General features: G+C 41.2%; 1 protein-coding gene across 3 annotated transcripts in view; it reads left to right on the top strand.

The window, feature by feature from the left end:
- PRC1 (protein regulator of cytokinesis 1) overlaps positions 1-16,434 on the top strand; it is a 2,137,226-nt gene that overhangs the window by 1,384,833 nt on the left and 735,959 nt on the right. For all 3 annotated transcript variants that reach the window (XM_044078279.1, XM_044078277.1, XM_044078278.1), the window contains exon 11: positions 1,411-1,521. In XM_044078279.1, the coding sequence (XP_043934214.1) occupies positions 1,411-1,521 (111 nt within the window). The remainder of the gene's footprint in view (positions 1-1,410; positions 1,522-16,434) is intronic.

Below are 16,434 nucleotides of genomic sequence, written 5' to 3'. Positions count from 1 at the left end.
GACAGGCACACCTTTTGGAGCAACCATTCTTAAAGGTTTCCTAGGCTAATCTGCCCATGTCATTTGGGGATTCTGTCCTGATGTTCTGTTCTGTTGTCTGGACAGGACCTGAGAAATAAGCAAATTATTTACTGGAACATTAAGTTCTCTGTTGTGTCTGAACACTGGAATTGCGTGGACTCGTACTAAAATTCTTTTCATTTTTTTCAGTTATTATACATTACTGTATGGTTTAATGTTTGTGTACTCAATATGGTGGATGCAGCACAGCAAGGGGTGATAACAGAGAAGTTCAAGCTTTTGTGGAGTTTACCGTCACCGGAGGGAGCCCAAGGCACCAGTTTTGATGTGCCCTGTCTTTTGACAGAGACCAGAGACATTTAATATTCTGTTAAATACATAACTTACATTTTTTCTCATCTGAGTCATTTGTATACAAAATATAAAGGCTAAAAAGTGACATGGGAATGGAAGGCTATGATCCTTGCAGATCAGTAACCTAGTAAGTACCTGTACCTGTGTTCAAACATTTTTGTCAGATGGGGAAAAAAAAAACTGGGAAGTATGATTGAGAATCAGCTGATTATACATACCAGATTTTTTTTTCCATATGAGATTATGATAGACCAGGGATCGAGGAAATGGCCCTTTTTCCCACTGTAGTGTTATCTCCAAATTAGTATACATAATTTGCAGGTGGTATATGGAGTGCAAGGGGGCTTACCCTGCCTCCTTACAATTACATTTTTTTCTGATTATTTGGGTTTTGAGCTTGTTTTTTAATGAAATGACATGCACCTGTATAATGTATGTATGTGTATGCGTATAGTTCCTTCTTTTAGAAACCTACCTGTTTGAAGATATTCTGGTGAAGTGATGTTTTAGAATACAAGTGTAAATTTTAAATATATATACCTCATTCCTCACTGGAATGTAATTAAGTACAATTTTTACCGATGCTGTATCTGCATACTTTTCATTCTCAGTCTTTGGTACTCTGGTTTCCTCCCACATTCCAAAAACAAACAGTAGATGGATTGGAAACTCTAAACTGGCCTTAGTTATGTGAGTGAGTGTGTGATATGGAAGAACAGTCGGGCCAGAGCTAGCCACCCAGTGGTGTGATCCCTGGCTCTAGATTGTCACAATTGAAGTGACACTCCGATCTCCTGTGCAAAAATAGGAGAAGGAGATGTGGATGGGTGGGATTCCATTTTCATTCTTTGTCTCAGCATCTCATAAAGTTTAATTTGTGTGTGTGTGCACTTGACATTATTAAAATTTAATTTGTTTCCTTGCTGGACAGTACATGGTGAAAAAATGCCATGGCTCACTAGGAATGCACTGTTAAGCTATTGATTTTGTTTATGAAGTGAATGTTATCATGCATACATATTTTTCCTTTCACAGCAACTGAAGAAAAACAAGCTGATAGAGGAGGAAATGCTGTATGGCAGTGTGCCAAAAACTCCGACCAAACGTAGAGTTCCAGTAGCAAATACACCTAGCAAAGTGCGAAAGGTAACGTAGCTGAAATGCAGGTCAAGTTTGTCACCTGTTATTGTCAGACACAAAGCAGGAATTTGATTTATTTTTAACTGTTAAGAGTTAACCTTGCTGTGTGTGGATGAAGCTATTGGCAGGGGACTGTTAAACCATGATTTACTTAAAGCTTGCTTGTAGAGCCATGTACTTCTGGCTAACCTAAGTTTTTATATTACCCAGCCTCTGTTCTTCTGGTAAACCGGTCTACATTTTTAAATGTCTTTCAGTCATTGTCAGATTTTATCTTCTACTTCTCTTCAAAGTACTTATTATGTTGATATTCGTGTTCATTTTTTTTCTTGATGCTGAATTTCAGAAAGAATGGTGGTTAGAAGGACAGACAGGTTATAAAGACCTTGTCTGTGAGCATTCTTTTTTGAAAAAGAAATACTGAATGTAGTGTGGTAATGATGCCGAGTCCAAGCTGAGCAGAATCAGGGTACTATCTAAAACGAAGAGTTCCATCTTCTATAACCACTGTGACTGGTTTGCTGATAAACCTTTCCCCCCAAGCTCATTGGAATTCTTAAATTTCCCATCACTTAGGTCACTGTTGAACTACCTCATTATTTTGCTGGTGACTTTTCAGAACTTGAGTGAATTTGTCTGAATGCGATAATTTTCTGCCTTGCTTCCTTACTCATCTTTATTTGCAAGAACATATTTTCTACATTTATTTCTTTACCATTTGTTAACCAGGTTAGTCTGGCTGGGCAGGTGCCCTTTTTCAGCAGAGACACGAGGAGGAAAGCTCCAGAAAACAATGTTTACAGTTAGTTATAAAAGTGATTAACAGGTGTATACAAGAGAGAGAATCCAGATATTTATACAGGGACATTAACAAAATCATGAAACAAAATCAATAAAATTATAAAATACATTGTGATAAAACATTTGTACAAGCTGCCCTTAGTAACCTTAAAATAACACTGTGAAATCTAGTTACATGGTAGTAGAAAGAGGGAAAGGGAGGACTAGAAGATAGGCAGGTCCTTCTTTTAGCACAGAGTCCAATCCTGGAAAAATAGTGGGGTGGCAAGGTAAGAACAGGAGGGACATAAGAGTTGTAGGATGCACTAAAAAGTAATTAGTAGACCTAGAAAGGATTTTTTTCTGAGATGCAAGTGAGAGTTAAGATGCACTAAAAAAAAAAAAGTACATTAAGAAGCTTGTAGCGTAGGTTACTGAGAATGGAAGTTTAAAGCTAACTAACAGGAGAGTCTAGGATAGAGGAAAATAGAGGTAGTGGTTTGATGGGAGAAGGTGGCTGAGTAGCAGAAAAGAATGTCAAGTAGAGTCTTTACAGGGGCAGGACCAGGAGTTGTGTCGGTAGTCCTTTAGGGCAAGTTTGAAGTTTGAGTTTTGGAGAGATCTGATTGGGATAGGGAGCTTGTTCCAGGATGTACAAGACTACATGACTATAAAGACCTATGTTTTTTATTAGGTTTGGAAAACTTGGAGTAGATGTTGGTCAGAGCTACAAAGTTCACAGTTAGGGACATAGGGAGAGACAAGAGTTGTTAATGAGGGATAATCTAGGAGGTGAAGCAAGATGGAGTGTGTCATGTGAAGTTGATGCAAAAAGAGTTGGTTATGGAGCTCTAGCCAGTTTAGTTTTTTTAGTGCGTGGCAGTGTTGTGTGTGGTAAGGGAGATTTGTGGCAAACCTGGCGATTTTATGATAAGTAAGTTCAAGTTTGTTAGAAGTTTTTTTGGAGGTTAGTGAAAATAGGGCAGCATATAGTAGAGTAGAAAGGAGGTAGGCTTGAGCAAGGGATACTTTGGATTCTTGTGTAAGGAATTTTATTTCTGTATAGAAATCCAAGTTTCTGGCTCTTTTTGATGCAGTTATTGATATGGGTGTCGAATTTTATTTTAGTTCGGCATCTATGAGTATGCCAAGAGGTTTAGTATGGGACTCTGCCAGAATAGTTGTGTTGGTTAGGGATGAGATAGAGAGGGAAGATTTGTGGTATTGGAGAGGTTTGGGAAGGAAAAGAAGTTTAATTATGTTGGGGTTAAGGAGGAGTTGGTTAGTAGTGAGCCATCTTTCAACAGAGTGTAATGTGTCTTGTGTTGAGGGTATGTAGGTGGGTTAAATTGTCAGAGGTGGAGATGATCGTGGAGTCATCAGCATATTGTGTAAGTTTAGAGTGGGGGCATGATTGGAAGAGATTGTTAGTAAAGATATTGAATTGGCTACATCTCTTTTTATATTTTGCATCACTGGGCCAAGCCCATCTTTTTGTGCTGCCTAAACTCCTGTTTAAAAACACTGCCTGCAGTAAGGCTGTTCTGCCTGCTAACAGACAGGCAAAGTCACTGATGATACTGTCTTGAGGTATTTTCCACTGCCATGCTTAAGGGTTAACCAGGCTACATGGCACAGATGTCCTGAACTTCCAAGCTTTATTATCTAAAGCATTATGCTGCTGTTAAAGAAGAAAGAATACCTAACAAACATTTGGGCTGCTTCTGTGCTGGTCTATGTAGCTTCTACCCTTCCTAAAATGAATAAATCTATCCTTCAAAAAAAAAAAAATTCCACCACCTGTAACTTTGGCAGAATCTATAAGTCTGGTGTGATCTGGTTCATCATCCTCTCCACTACAATGGAGACATCACTTCTCATTCTTCATTTCGCTATGCCGTCTCTCTCCAGATCTTGATTGCGGTTCACGATGCTAACATAGATCCTAAATGGACTAAGTGTTTGCTTATCGGTCATCTTCCTTTGTGCATTTTTTTTCTCTATTTTAAGATTTTCTATTTTTTTAATGATTCAGCATTTAGAACTTTTGGAGAAATGTCCAAGTCCATACACTTCAACTGTAGGTGTGGTTGCTACAGGTATCTTTGCATCTGTAGAGCTCTCCCATGTTCAAACTCCTTCCTTGTTGCCCATTATAAACCACGCAATCTTTCCAGATCTTATTTGCTGTGGGTTGAACAGCATTGTCAAGGTGCTCCCAAGGTCAGAGTTGTAATATTTCAAACCTTTTGGGCAAATAAGTACTTATTTTCCTTTTATTTACAGTGAGTAAATTGTAGCCTTGGCTAAAGTAAAAAAAAAAAAATAATAAAAATAAAGCCAAAGTTAAATAAGATGCACGCAAGTCAGATTATTTTACTATTTCTGCTGTCTCTACTAGCCTTCATCATCAGTTATCAAATCTACCGCCTTCAAATACTTAGGACTTCAACTATTCCTCACAGAAAATATTGACGTTTACCCAGCCTGACTTTCTCTATAGCACTCTGTTTCTACAAGCAAACCATATCTGATTTATTTTCCTATAAACATCTTAAAACTAAGCATCCAAATTTACAGTCAAGTATCAAACCAAGACCAAAATATAACTGGCCAGACTCTTCCCTGTGTCAATTATTAATTCAATAAATTAGCACAGATATAACCACATCCCAGGTCCCACTGTGCAAAAAAAAATCACTTCCAATGCCAAAATAAACCAGTCACTTAATACATATCAGCAAAAAAAAAAAAAAAACTCACATTACTAAATGTGAACCTCAGAAGTATGTGCAATAAAATCCATGACATAGTGCTTATCTTGCCGCATACATTCCTGATGTAGTCATAGCTACTTAAACCTGGTTAAAAAAAAAAGAAATGAAGGATAATGATATCACCCCAAACACACACACACAAGGATACAATGTACTCAGGCATGACAGACAAAACAAGTGCGCAGGTGGTGTAGCAAGCATCTGTAAAATTCTGTAACCATTACCTTACTTCCACAGGAAATACCCAAATTTAACAGTGCTGAAATATTAATTACAGTCCTAAAAATCAACAATAGGAAAACTATATGATTAACAGCAATTTAAATACCACCAGGGAATAATGTTGATGCTGTTGAAAGTATCTTGGATTGGATAGCCCAGCAAATTAACCATGGAACTATAAACTTGGAGACTTAAATAGATTGGAAACTCATAAATTCCTCTACCCCACTGAATTCATAAACTTGTACAACTTCAAGCAATTAATAACCACACTTAATAGAATCAATAAAACTTCAGGGAGACACTCGGCATTATATTGGACTCTTGCAAGCAAAGCAGACAAGCTGACAAAAGTAAGCTGCTTCTCAGATAGCATAAGTGACCACATACCAACATAAGCTATTAGAACTTACCATAACCTAGATAAACATATTACCTATAATCAAATATGAAATACAACCAATTTCAGCAAAGATATTTTAATGAAATACTTAAAAAAAAAAAAAAAAAAAAAAACTAGAATGTACTTAAAACAGTGCCACTAGATACTGCTGTAGAACACTTTAATAACGTATTCTTACAGACCTTAAATTATCTAGCACCAGTCTGTAATGGAGTAAAGTCCAACCCCGCGCCATGACTGATGGAAACAAAAAAATCGATATAAAGGGATAAAGCCTGGAAAATATGGTATAAAAATAGAACTCAAAATGCCTTCCAATTTAGATATCTTGGAAAACTTGCAAAACTCCATGTCAAACAGGATAAACAAACAATACTATACCACCCTACGAGACAAACATATAAGCAACCCAAAACTTTTTGGTCATAACTAAATTACTCCACCCTGGCAAGACCACCAGTCTCTCTCCAAAAGCCGAAGATGTAACACTCTATCTCCACACAGTTTAATTCCTACTTTATACAATCAATATCATCTCTCTTAGATAGTAACACATCTTCCCCCTCACTCTACCCCAGTCCAGCATCATACCACTGCATAAAGGCGGAACATCTACATAGTTTAATAACTATAGACCGATAGCGATTCTGTCCCCCTTCTCCAAAATATTAGAGAAATGCATGTATATGCAGCTGATGGAGTACCTAACCTCAAAATAACTTGCTCTCAGAAACAAGACATGGCTTTAGGCCCTGGCACAGCACCACTCCTGCTCTACTAAATTTTACCAGTGTAATAAACAGACTTAGAAATGATGGTCTGCTTGTGTCCACCGTGTTCTAAGACTTGTCAAAGGCATTTGATACTGTCTCTCACCAGCAACTGCTTGTTCGACTCTCCTCATTAGGACTTTCCCAATACTCCTTGTTGTGGTTCCTTAGTTACTTGTCTGGAAGGCAACAAACCATTAAATGGCAACAAACCTGCTCATCCTTTCAACGAGTTACTACAGGTGTCCCTCAGGGCTCCATCGTGGTTCCTCTACTATTTAATATCTTTATTAATGACCTCCATACCTCCCAACATCATGCTAGTTTAGTTCATTATGCAGATGACACAACATTAATATGTGCAGCCTCAACAATAAATAAGCTCCAAGGCATTACCCAAAAATATTTCTGCTCTGTAGAAACCTGGCTCAAAGAATCAAACCTCCTACTCGACCCAAAGGAAACTAAGCTAATGCTTTTCACTTCAAAAAGTTGCCAAAATCAAACACAATCGTTTACCATAAAGTCAGCAAAAGTTGTCATTGAAACTGTAACTTACAGTAAACTGCTAGGCATTATAATAGATGATCTCAAATATGACCACCATAAACTGCACACTGTTAACATTACACACTAGAAGTCAGGCTTTCCGTTATAGGATCAACAGATTCCTTACAGATACTGTAAGAAAATCTGTAGCCACCACCTTTTTACTGCTGACTATTATGCAATGCTCCTATCCTAACAAGCTTGAACAATACTCCAAAGAAACTTTCCTCCTGCTACAGTAAAATAGCTAAATTTGCCACCAGTCTTCCTCATAGGCCTCACCATTGTCATAGCTTAAAGCAGGCTTGAATTGACAACTGTCTAACATATTCGTAACTAACTACAGCACACAAACCCATTAATCGTAACCAGAAAAATGCCCTGCACTACAAAACTTATTACTACACTATTGTTCAGCAAGGGACCTCTGTTCTAGTAACAAATTCTTATTACTTACAAATAAGTCAAATAATGTTACAGGAGACTTGCTGTACTCCTAATATGTTGCTAAACTCTGGAATAGTATCCTCCGCATTTAAAACTCTCCAACAAACTCAGTAGTTTTAAACCACTGCTTAAGCAATATCTTGTCCAATCCTGGTCCTGTAAATGCTCATCACAAGCTTAAATCTGTGTGTTTCACTGTGTGAGGCTCTCTAAATACTCTCCTTAAACAGAATATTCTCAACCTCTGACTGAAATGATAGAACAATTTTTATTCACAACTGCTGTCTGTACAATCCATAAGTTGCATGTGTGCTTTCTCTTTAATAACTTCCACCTTTGTAAAATCTTAGAATGTATATATGTAAATAGAAATTTTATTACTGTGTGTTTGACCGGAACTTTGTATAATGCAATGTAAACAAATGGAGCTTTTCTCCTCAAGCTTCCACTGAAAATGAATATTACCCAGTCGGACTTTCCCTGCAAACAAAGACAGTTAAGTCTCATAAGTTTCAAGTTTTCTTAGTTTTTAGTTAGTTTTCCTGTCCTGCCAAAGTCCATTGTTAGACTTAGGCCTGATTGTTCGGCTGATAGTTAGAACTTATTCCCGCAAATGAACTTTTTGTTATGTGCTTTGGAGTGAGTCATTTAAATGCCAGTCTTTCATGTTTTTAGCTGTAGGAATACTCCAAGAGCATGAGGTTAGTTTTGAAAGGACCTCTTCCCTGTGACGTTAATCCCTGGAATGAATAATGTAAGTATGAAAAAGGCACAGCAGCCATTGACTGACAGACATACCTACCCGACTGACATATACCTACCCCTGGATCTGTAGATGCCTTCCTTGTTAAGACAAATCATGAAGCCAGCCTTGAGCCAGAGCAGGCATTGATGTCGAGAGTTTCAAATTTTGGAGGTCAATGTTATGCCCGATTTTATCCCCTTGAGAAGACCAGGTAGCTTCTTGTCAAAAAGAGTTTTCAGATCTCTGAGCTGGGGTCTTTCCTTTTATATCTGTCCATTTGACTAAGTCTTTTTAATGCCCCTCTTTCCACCTTGTCCAGGACAGAATGATTTAAGGTGTTTGTCAAGGGTCACGTTCAGTTGGATGTTTTCTATACTCCCTGTTATATCTAGGGTGGCTAGAGAAGGGCTGTTGCCCTCTTCGTCTTTTGTTTCTTTCCTGAACCCTGTTATGTGCCTGGTGTGATGAAATTGATTGATATTCTTCATTAGATCACTGTTGCAGTAGCCCATACAGTTTGGAATGTGTCCTGTCAAGGATACCATGCATCCAGTCAGTCTACAACACTTCAGCCTCTTTTCCTTGCCCAATATACACCCCCAAGTTTGCATGAAAGAATGTGCTAGTATGAGAGGGATGTACATGTGCATCCAAGCCTGCAGTTAGTACACTCCTGAATACTCTCATCAACTTTGTGTCTTGTAGTTTTGTCAATCTGCTTCCACTACTTTGTCTTCAAGCACAAAATATGTCATTAGGGAACCTTTCTCTTTATCAAGAGATTTATGTAAAATCTTGGCATATGTCAGTTAGAAAAAGCAAGTGCAATTTGGGTGCCAAAATCACATATAATATTTTTGTTTGGGGAAGAACATTACATCTGGTAGTGTTTTATTTGACTTTCACTCCTAAAAAAAAATATTGGGAATAGACTGAATTCCTTCTAGGTTTCTTGAAAACAGATGTCAGAGGGCTTTATGGTCTGTGTCTGATGATTCGACTGAGGAACTTATGCAGCCCTTTGACTGTCTTGTGTGTTTCTCCACAACCTGGAAGGGTTACTCCAACTCTGAAGGCAGTCAGGGATCATTTGGCTCTACACTCAGAAGCTTGGGAGGCCATCACCTCAGAGGAATGGATGTTAAGATTCATATCCACAGGCTGTACAATTCCATTTTTGGTAACTCCAAATTTAAATCCCAAATATACCCACCCAATCAGAGAAGGAATGCAGCCATTGAAGCTCAGAAGCTCTTAGAAAATAGTCATCCAAGAGATCCCACCAGACCAACAAAGATCCAGGGTCTATTTAAGGTTATCTTTGGTTCCAAAGAAGGACCTCTGCTCAATTTTGGATTGAGCAGGTTGAATCATGTTATAAAACAGACCAAGTTCCAGATAGTAAGTGTGCATTCCATTCGGGCTGTCTTGGGAAAGGATAACTGGATGTGCTTGATTGACCTCAAGAACATCTACCATCGTATCATGTAAAGATAGTAAAGTCTTCCAGGAGGTTTCTATGCTTTCAGCTGGGGGGGGACAGTCATTATCCCTTTAGAGCGCTGTCCTTTGGTCTCACCGCTTCCCTGATGTTCACATAGTTTGTCATTGTGGCAGCTTGGCTCAGGCTGCAGCAGTTCTAGGTCTTTCCTTACCTGGACAATAGGCTCCTAACAGCCTCTACAAGAGTATTCTTAGTCTGAGCAAGGGGCACCTTACTCCAGCTGTGTAGCTCCCTTAGAAATTACAATAACTGATCAGAAGTCCATCCTTTTCCCTGTGCAAACAATAGAATTCTTAGGCTGCCACTTAGACACAGTTTCTCAGATTGCAAGACCTCTAGTTTCCAGATTATCGGCCCTTGAGGGCTGGCATTTTCCTTCCTCTCGTACTGCAATCCTCCAGCTTATCTTAGTCTTAGGTTCTTAGGACACATGGAGGATGACATCTGCTAGATTCCCCTAGCAAGGTATCACATGAGGGTTCTGCCATGGGTACCGATGGTGCAATGTTCTTTCCCCATTATGCTGACCAATATCTGTCTAACAGATCAGGTGGCGGTTGGAGTCCACCTTGATGTCCACTGGGAGACTGTTTGTTCTCCTCCAGGCAAGGCAAGGTCACAGTGGATGCCTCTCTTCTCAGGTGAGAGTTATATTTCAAAGGGGGGACTGTCCAGGGGATGTGGTCCATTACTAAAGCCAGTCTTCACATCAACGTCATGGAAATGAGTGGTCCTCCTTGCTTAGCAGGCTTTACAAGTCCTTCTCAAGAGTGTGATTTCAGTTCAGACTGATATGTCTGACTTTTGTTATCTGAACAAATAGGAGGGAACCTGTTCCTATCCTCTTTCGGGAGGCCATGCGAGTTTGGTAGTGGACAATTTCATCTCAGTGGTTTCTGGTTGATGCACATCTTAGGGGAATCTAACATATTGACAGACCGTTTGAGCAGGATCATTCTTTTTCCACACAAGTAGTCTCTAAGTCCAAGAGTTGCTGCTTGGATTTTTCAGCACAAGGGCACTCAGTGTTGCAGTCTGTTTGCATCACCATCCATCACCAAGTGCACCAGCTATTATGCCTTGGCCCATCCTCATGGACAGTCACCCAGGGATGCTATTCTGTATGCTTGGCCTCCATTTTTTCTGCATGCCTATCCTCTGACCCAGCTGATAATAGTTTCTTCAGAAGATATCCTATTGCAGAGGGACTGTAATCCATGTTGTCCGCTTTTGTTCCCGTCAGGTGTGGTTCTCCTTTCTTTAGCCTCATCTGAAGTGCTGTAATTGAGTCCTGGATACCATTCTGGATTGGATTTCTCCCCCAGCAGGTCTAAATCTGCCCAGCCTTCAGACACTCAAGTTAACCATATGGTTTCTACAATTCTCCTGATGGCCATAATTCCCAAACTTTCAGATAGAGTTACTGCATATATGTTCTTCGTGTTTCACTGTTGCAGTCATTACATTTGGGTTGTCTGCTTGTTGGTTGCCTTCAGTCACCCTGATTAACAAAGTCTTGGGTACTGCGTCAGTTGCTGTCCCTTCTTTCATGACGTCAGGTCGTCAGGGGTATAAAACATGCAGCCGACGCCATTACATCAGTCTTTCTTGCCATGCGGTGCCTGAAGCAGAAGCAGTTCGCAAGTGCCGGTCGGCCAACTCTTGAAATTTTCGTTTTCAAGTTTCAGAACCGAAGTCTTCAACTAAAGCCGAGTACCCCATTGGGGAAACTTTTTCTTGCTCCTTACCTATGTCAGTAAAAGTTAATAATTGCATTACTTCTGGAAAGCAAATACCTCATGAAGATTTTCATTCGTACTGTATTTCTTGCCTAGGCCCTGACCATAACGTACCTTGCTGTTGGTTTTGTGCTTTATTTGATCAGCGCACTATCCGTCGTCTGTATATTTTTGTCTCCAACTATTTTGGTTCTCTGTTTAATTATCCAGAAATGTCGTTGGCTAGCCAACCGACTACCGAGATTCCGAAAAAATGCAAAGATTAGACAGACAGACTGCAGAGGTCCAAAACTGCAGATGATGCTTCTCCTAAGCCAGTCGCCAGTTCGCCGGTACTTAGTGAGGTGCTTTCGCAGCCCCTGATACCAGCTACTTCTGATTCGCAGGCCTCTACTGAGACCCATTCAGAGTCTGGTATGCCGCGAGATTCTTCAACTATAGAACCCACAGATGTCCCTACCTTGGATGGGTCCGGAGCTGCTGTGCAGGCACTGGCATCTGAGGGTGTATTCAGGCCTACGGACTTGCATATTAAATCGACGTCTCCTTCATTACTTAGGCCTAAATCTCCAAACAGGTCTAAAAAACTGATGCCCAGACCACATTCTCAGGCCTCTATGCCTAAAAAAACAAATAAGAATGGCTGAAGATCTAATAACTCTAATCAGGGGTAGCCAACATCCCCCCCCCTTCTAAGAGGCCTAGGACTGAGGTTGATTATGAATCTTCTGATCCGGATTATATTTTTTTCTGACTCTTCTGCTCTAGATTTTTACTTGCCTACTTATGAGGATTCTGATGCAGCGGACTGTATTCCCTCCGCTTCCCCTCCTGAGGATTTTTCTTTTGGGGAAACCTTACATACTCTAAGGGAGCATTTCCACTGGGAAAGCCAGGATTTTTCTGATTCAGAAAAGAGGCTTAGGGATTTCCTTCACCTACCTATGGAGTCTGCATGTCCTCCCCGCGGTTGGGTGGGTGTTCGAAAGACATGTGTAAATAGGCGTGCCTTCGTTGAAGGTTGAATGTCGAGCTGGCACCTCGGCATTCGTCAAAATCTACTGCCAAGCATTAGCGGACTGGAGTTCCGCTGTGGCGACCCCTAACCGGGAAAAGCCAAAAGACAACAACAACACAACCTCAGCATAGGCCTTTGGCTATTCCTCCTGTACTAGACATTGTTGATGCTTTCTTGGAATCTAGTTTGGCCCCTGTTTCCCTGCCTCCTGCTCCCAGAAAACCTGACCGATACTACAGGGTCCCTGAGTCTCACAAGTTCCTTTTCAAAATCCTATTGCAGATCCAGAGACCATTTCACAGGGGCCCAAGGGCATTTTAAGGCTTCTACTGCTAAAAATCCTACCCTTCTGATAGAGACTCCAGGGTGCTGGATAGATGAGGTAAGAAGGTTTACACTTCTGCAACCTTGGCCATTAGGGCTTTAAATTCATCATCTTTCGGCTTTTCCCATTAGGGTTCGCCACAGCGGATCATCTCTTTCCATTTCTTCCTATCCTCTGCATCTTGCTCTGTCACACCAACCGCCTGCATGTCCTCTCTCACCATGTCCATAAACCATATCTTAGGCCTTCCTCTTTTCCTCTTACCTGGCAGCTCCATCCTTAGCATCTTTTTCCCAATATACCCATCATCCCTCCTCAGCACATGTCCAAACCAATGCAATCTTGTCTCTCTTGCTTTGTCTCCAAACTGTCCAACATGAGCTGACCCTCTAATATACTGATTCCTAATCCTATCCATCCTAGTCACACTGAGTGCAAATCTTAACATCTTTAACTCTGCCACATCCAGCTCTGACTCCTGCCTTTTTGTCAATGCCACTGTCTCCAACCCATATAACATAGCTGGTCTCACTACCCTTTTGTAGACCTTCCCTTTCATTCTTACTGGTACCCGTCTGTCACAAATCACTCCTGAAACTCTTCTTCACCCATTCCACCCTGCCTGTACTCTCTTCTTCACCTCTCTTCCACATTCACCATTACTCTGAACTGTTGATCCCAAGTACTCGTCCACCTTTACCAATTCTACTCCCTGCATCCTCACCATTCCTCTACCCTCCCTCTCATTTACACACATATATTCTGTCTTAGCCCTGCTGACCTTCATTCCTCTGCCCTCTGGAGCATATCTCCACCTCTCTAGAGTCTCCTCAACCTGATTCCTACTCTCACTACAGATCACAATGTCATCTGCAAACATCATGGTCCACGTGGCCTCCTGTCTGATCTCATCTGTCAACCTGTCCATCACCACTGCAAATAAGAAAGGACTCAGAGCTGATCCTTGATGTAATCCCACCTCCACCTTAAACGGATCTGTCACTCCCACTGCAGTCCTCACCACTGTCACACTACCCTCGTACATATCCCGTACCACTCTTACATACTTCTCTGCCACTTCCGACATCCTCATACAATACCACAACTCTTCTCTAGGTACCCTGTCATATGCTTTCTTCAAGTCTACAAAGACACAATGCAACTCCTTCTGACCTTCTCTGTATTTCTCCAATAACACTCTCAGAGCAAACATTGCATCTGTAGTGCTCTTTCCTGGCATGAAACCATACTGTTCATCACTAATCATCACCTCCCTTCTTAACCTAGCTTCTACTACTCTTTCCCATAACTTCAAGCTGTGACTGATCAATTTTATCCCTCTGCAGGTACTGCAGCTCTGCACATCACCCTTATTCTTAAAGATAGGTATCAAAACACTTTTTCTCCACTCTCAGGCATCCTCTGACTTTCCAAAATGTCATTAAACAATCTAGTTAAAAATTCCACTGCCATTTCTCCTAAGCACCTCCATGCTTCCATTGGTATGTCATCTGGGCCAACAGCCTTTCCATTCTTCATCCTCTTCATAGCTGTCCTTACTTCCTCCTTGCTAATCTGTTTCACTTCCTGATTTACTATCCCCACATCATCCAACCTTCTCTCTCATTCTCTTCATTCATCAGCCTCTCAAAATACTCTTTCCATCTACTCAACACACTCTCCTCTCTTGTGAGTACCTTTCCCTCACTATCCTTTATCACCCTTACTTGCTGCACATCTTTCCCAGCTCTGTCCCTCTGTCTAGCCAATCGGTACAGGTCCTTTTCTCCCTCTTTAGTGTCCAGTCTCTCATACAACTCTCCATACGCCTTATCTTTAGCTTTCGCCACTTCTCTCTTTGCCATGCGCCTCATCTCATTATACTCCTGTCTACTTTCTTCATCTCTTTGACAATCCCACTTCTTCTTTGCCAGCCTCTTCCTCTGTATACTCTCCTGTACTTCCTCATTCTACCACCACCGTCTCCTTGACCTCCTTCCTCTGTACAGATGTCACACCAAGCACCTTTCTAGCAGTCTCCCTTACTAGTTCTGCTGTAGTTACCCAGCTATTTGGTAACTCTCCACTGCCTCCCAGTGCCTGTCTTAACTCTTCCCTAAACTCCACTTCACAATCACCCTTTTTTAACTTCCACCATTTAATCCTTGGCACTGCTTTCATACTCCTCCTCCTCCTCCTCTTGATCACCAACGTCATCCTACAGACCACCATTCTGTGCTGCTTAACTACACTTTCCCCTGCCACCACTTTACAGTCTCCAATCTCCTTCAGACTGGCCCTCCTACATAGGATATAATCCACCTGTGTGCATCTTCCTCCACTCTTGTACGTCACCCTATGCTCCTCCCTCTTCTTAAAATATGTTTTCACCACAGCCATGTCCATCCTTTTCGCAAAATCCACAATCATCTGACCTGCATTCCTCTCCTTAACACCATACCTACCCATCACTTCCTCATCCCCTGTTCACTTCACCAACATGCCCATTAAAGTCCGCTCCAATCACTAATCTCTCACCCTTGTGGTACACTCACCACAACTTCATCCAACTCACTTCAAAATTTCTCTTTCTCATCCATCGCACACCCAACTTGTAGAGCATATGCACTAACAACATTCATCATTACACCATCAATTTCGAGCTTCATAAACATCACTCTGTCAGACACACTCTTCACGTCTAAAACACTCTTGGCATATTGTTCCTTTAGTATAACCCCTACCGCATTTCTCCTGCCATCCACACCGTAATAGAACAATTTGAACCTGTTTCCTAAACACCTGTCCTTACTTCCCTTCCATTTGGTCTCTTGCACGCACAATATATCAACCTTCCTTCTCTCCATTATATCAGCTAGCTCTCTTCCTATACCAGTCATACTGCCAACATTCAAAGTTCCTACCCTCACTGCTACACTCCTAACCTTCCTCCTCTCTTCCTGCCTTCGGGCATGCCTTTGCCCTCCTCTTCTGCTTCGGCCAGCAGTAGCCCAATTTCCGCCAGCACCCTGTTGGCTAACAGTACTGGTGGCGATCGTTGTTAACCCGGGCCTCGACCGATCTGGTATGGAAATATGAAAGTTTTGCGCCATAAGTGATGTGGCAGAATTTTTACGCCGGATGCCCTTCCTGACGCAACCCTCCCCATTTATCCGGGCTTGGGACCGGCACAAAGAAATGCACAACTGCCAGTTTCATATGTTAAAATATCAGCAACATGTTATTGGACTGCTTAAACAGAAAATTATGTTGATTCCTGACTGTGTGGAAAATAAAGAATTACAGGATTTAATGCATTCTGCCGAACAAGTTGGAAAACATACTTTGCAATGTGGTTTTGATTCATTAGAGGCCTCTTGCAGGGCTGCTGTTACTTGATCTGTGCTCAGAAGGCATGCTTGGATTAAGGAGCAATCTTGGATGCTCCTTTAAATCAGGACTGCCTGTTTGGCAACAAGGCTGAGGAAGTTCTTAAAAAGATGGAAGATAAAGCTAAATCTATGCAAACTGTTAGATATTTTTACAAGTTCAGCCTCCTAGATTTAGTTGGCACTGGCCCTCTAAGAATTGGTCCTTTCCAGCCCCTTCCAGGTCTTTTCAAGCCAAACCCAGATACAGC

This window comes from Protopterus annectens, chromosome 7.part0, assembly GCF_019279795.1.
Source record: "Protopterus annectens isolate FY-2018-M chromosome 7.part0, PAN1.0, whole genome shotgun sequence".
Lineage (NCBI taxonomy): Eukaryota > Metazoa > Chordata > Ceratodontiformes > Protopteridae > Protopterus > Protopterus annectens.
This window is presented reverse-complemented; position numbering and strand designations above follow the sequence as displayed.